At 45.3% G+C, this 2,665-nt stretch overlaps 1 protein-coding gene across 1 annotated transcript; it reads right to left on the bottom strand.

Annotated features, from left to right (window-relative positions):
- Positions 1 to 262: 262 nt before the first annotated feature.
- On the bottom strand, positions 263 to 2,291 carry LOC129767331 (esterase B1-like). The gene is made up of 3 exons (XM_055768074.1): positions 2,143 to 2,291; positions 1,572 to 2,069; positions 263 to 1,517 (listed from the first exon to the last, which is right to left on the bottom strand). The coding sequence occupies exons 1-3, from the start codon at positions 2,212 to 2,214 to the stop codon at positions 306 to 308; spliced, it is 1,782 nt and encodes a 593-aa protein (XP_055624049.1). The 5' UTR covers positions 2,215 to 2,291; the 3' UTR covers positions 263 to 305.
- Between the last annotated feature and the right edge of the window lie 374 nt (positions 2,292 to 2,665).

Here is a 2,665-nt window from a genome sequence, read left to right on the forward strand (position 1 = left end):
TTGGCTTCACCTTCTAGTTGGATTTTTTCAAAGTTTTTTCAAAGTTTCCCTGTATTAACTATGTTAGTTGAACTTGACTTTTTTATCCCTAACCATTACATTTTTGACCGTTTATGTTTTGTGCATCAACTATTTTTTTTGTCAAATGTTCAATAAATTTTTTCCGTTATTCATTCCTATTTTCGAACTAGTTTGGACTGCCACTGCCACCGTCAACCGTTTGAAAAATGATGTTAGACTGTCATCCCAGTAAAACATTCAATGGAGCGATTCTAATTTATTTCGTTTTCAAAAGTACTGTATTTTCATGAATTATTATTCAAATCAACTTTCTTAGAACTGCTTATGGTAGGAAAATCAGCCTTCGTCACGTGACCGTTGTACTTTCGGAATATCCCCGTCCAAAACTCCATCCGCTTTCGCTCGGGCATTTCCATCATTTTCACCTCCTCTCCAATACTTAGAATACGCTGTCTGATATCCTCGCAATCCACCGGGACGTGCTGCACCGGGTCCCACTTGAATTCCAAGCTGTCCTCTCCGTCGGGCGTTGGATCGTCGCACTTGGCAAAGTTGGTCCACATGCGGACCATTTTTCGGCGCATTTCGTATGCCTTGTTGGTCTTCGGCACTTCCGTTTTCAGCATAGGTGAGCTGAACAAGTAATACACCTCGTCGATGTGAGCGGCTCCCTTCATACTCATGAAAGACGTTACGGCCTTGCCCTTGTTCAGCAGTCCGTCGAACGAGAACCGATAACCGAACATGTTCGTTTTGTATTGATGCTTTGCCCACAGTTCGGCCGTGGTCCGATATGCCAGGAGATACTTATCTGTGAAAAGATCCACCAGTTGCAGTAAAGTATCCCGATTTACGTTCTTATCCTTGAAATAGAACTTTTTGATCTCCTGTCCGAGCTGACGGGCTTCCGGGCTGAAGTAATCGATACGCAGTGTTCGTGGAATGAACCGCTCCGGCTCGATGTTGTACGTGTTAAGATTTTTGATCGCATCGATCAGCACCATCATCCCATCGTGCTCGTTGTAACCTAGAATGATCGGGATCTCCATACTGTCTCGCTCGGTCATGATCTCCGTTGGATGTTTGGTGATGATTGCGTCCGTTGATTGCTCCCGCTCGATGACTGGCAGAAACGGAAGTTGGAACAGTTTCTCAACAGTTTGTTCCCGCTTGGTGAGCACTTTGGATTGCAGTTCGAATAGTTTCCTTGCTGGTGCGTTCTTCAAAATCTGGTACACCTCCTCGTCATCCGTTGGGGAGTAGCCTAGCAATGCGGCCAAATTCCGTGCTTTCTCTTCCGGTTTATCCTGATGACCGAATTCCAAATATATGGATCCACTCTGCATTATACCCTTGTGGAAATACTTTTTGGATTTCTTCGAAAGGCAATGATAGTTGACGGCAATCGCCCCCGAGCTAGCTCCAAAAAGTGTAACATTGTTCGGATCTCCACCAAATTGAGCGATGTTTTGGTTAATCCACCGTAAAGCCATTCTCTGTAATAAATAAAGGGGTTAGGTTTAGAACCTTGCGTTCACTAAATCACCCACCTGATCCTTCAGCCCTGCGTTACCTTCTATCCCTGCCTGAGGTAAACAAAGAAATCCTAGCACACCTAAACGGTAGTTCATGGTGACCACTACGACTCCTTCTTGCACAATATAACTTGGCAGGTACATCGAGCTATCGCCATGACCGCCAACCAACCCACCTCCGTGAATGAATGCCATTACTGGAAATTTCGCGAATCCTTCATCTTTCTTCGGTAACTTCGGAGTATAGATGTTCAAGTATAAACCATCCTCCGATCCGGTGATCTCTTTCGTCAACACATCTAGACCCAAACAGTTGCTCCGTTCCGTGGTACAGTCCAGATAGGAAACGGTGTACTTCTCAATCGGAACCGGCGACATGAATCTGAGATTCCCTATCGGCGGCTTCGCGTAGGGAACACCCTTAAAGTAAAAGTAATTTTCCCCATTCGGTAGAATATCCCGCACTCCGTAGATGTATCCCTGCGCGACTTGAATCGCTATCCTGGTCGGAGGCTGAAACAGAACAAGTAGGACTACTTTTAAAATCGCCCCCGATTAAAAAGGGATACTGTGAAGAGGAACCAACCCGATGGGCTTCCGCGTCCGATCCGGTACTGACGTTCTTCCAGCCAGTTAAAGGGGAGCTCCGCATCACCATGGCTAGAAACAATTTTAAGTTGTAGAATTTTCGGATCCAAAACCAGACACTGTGGGACACCGCGCGGTATTCGTGTGGCAGCGTAATGACTTGTGAGCGCAATTTCGGTGGGGCCTTTTATAACGTATCGAAAGTGATTTGCATAGTCTCGCTGCGCGCAGCAAAAGGTTCGAATCATAATTTCATATTTAATATGCAATTTTAGAGAACGTTGAACGCATTACTGCTTATCACGGTCTATATGTTGAGATATGTTAATATCGCCACTGACGACCTCTGCGGACAATGTGGCCGATTAGGGTCAGTGTGCGTTTTAGCTGGTGGCGGTGAGACGATGGTGGTTTCAAGTTTTAGTGAGTCACTGCCGTTGTTTTAAACGGTGTTTGAATGTTCACAATGCGTGAATGATTGCTGTCCACAATATTCGTTCTCACAAACTTTTTGTTGCTGC

Source organism: Toxorhynchites rutilus, chromosome 2 (genome assembly GCF_029784135.1).
Source record: "Toxorhynchites rutilus septentrionalis strain SRP chromosome 2, ASM2978413v1, whole genome shotgun sequence".
Lineage (NCBI taxonomy): Eukaryota > Metazoa > Arthropoda > Insecta > Diptera > Culicidae > Toxorhynchites > Toxorhynchites rutilus.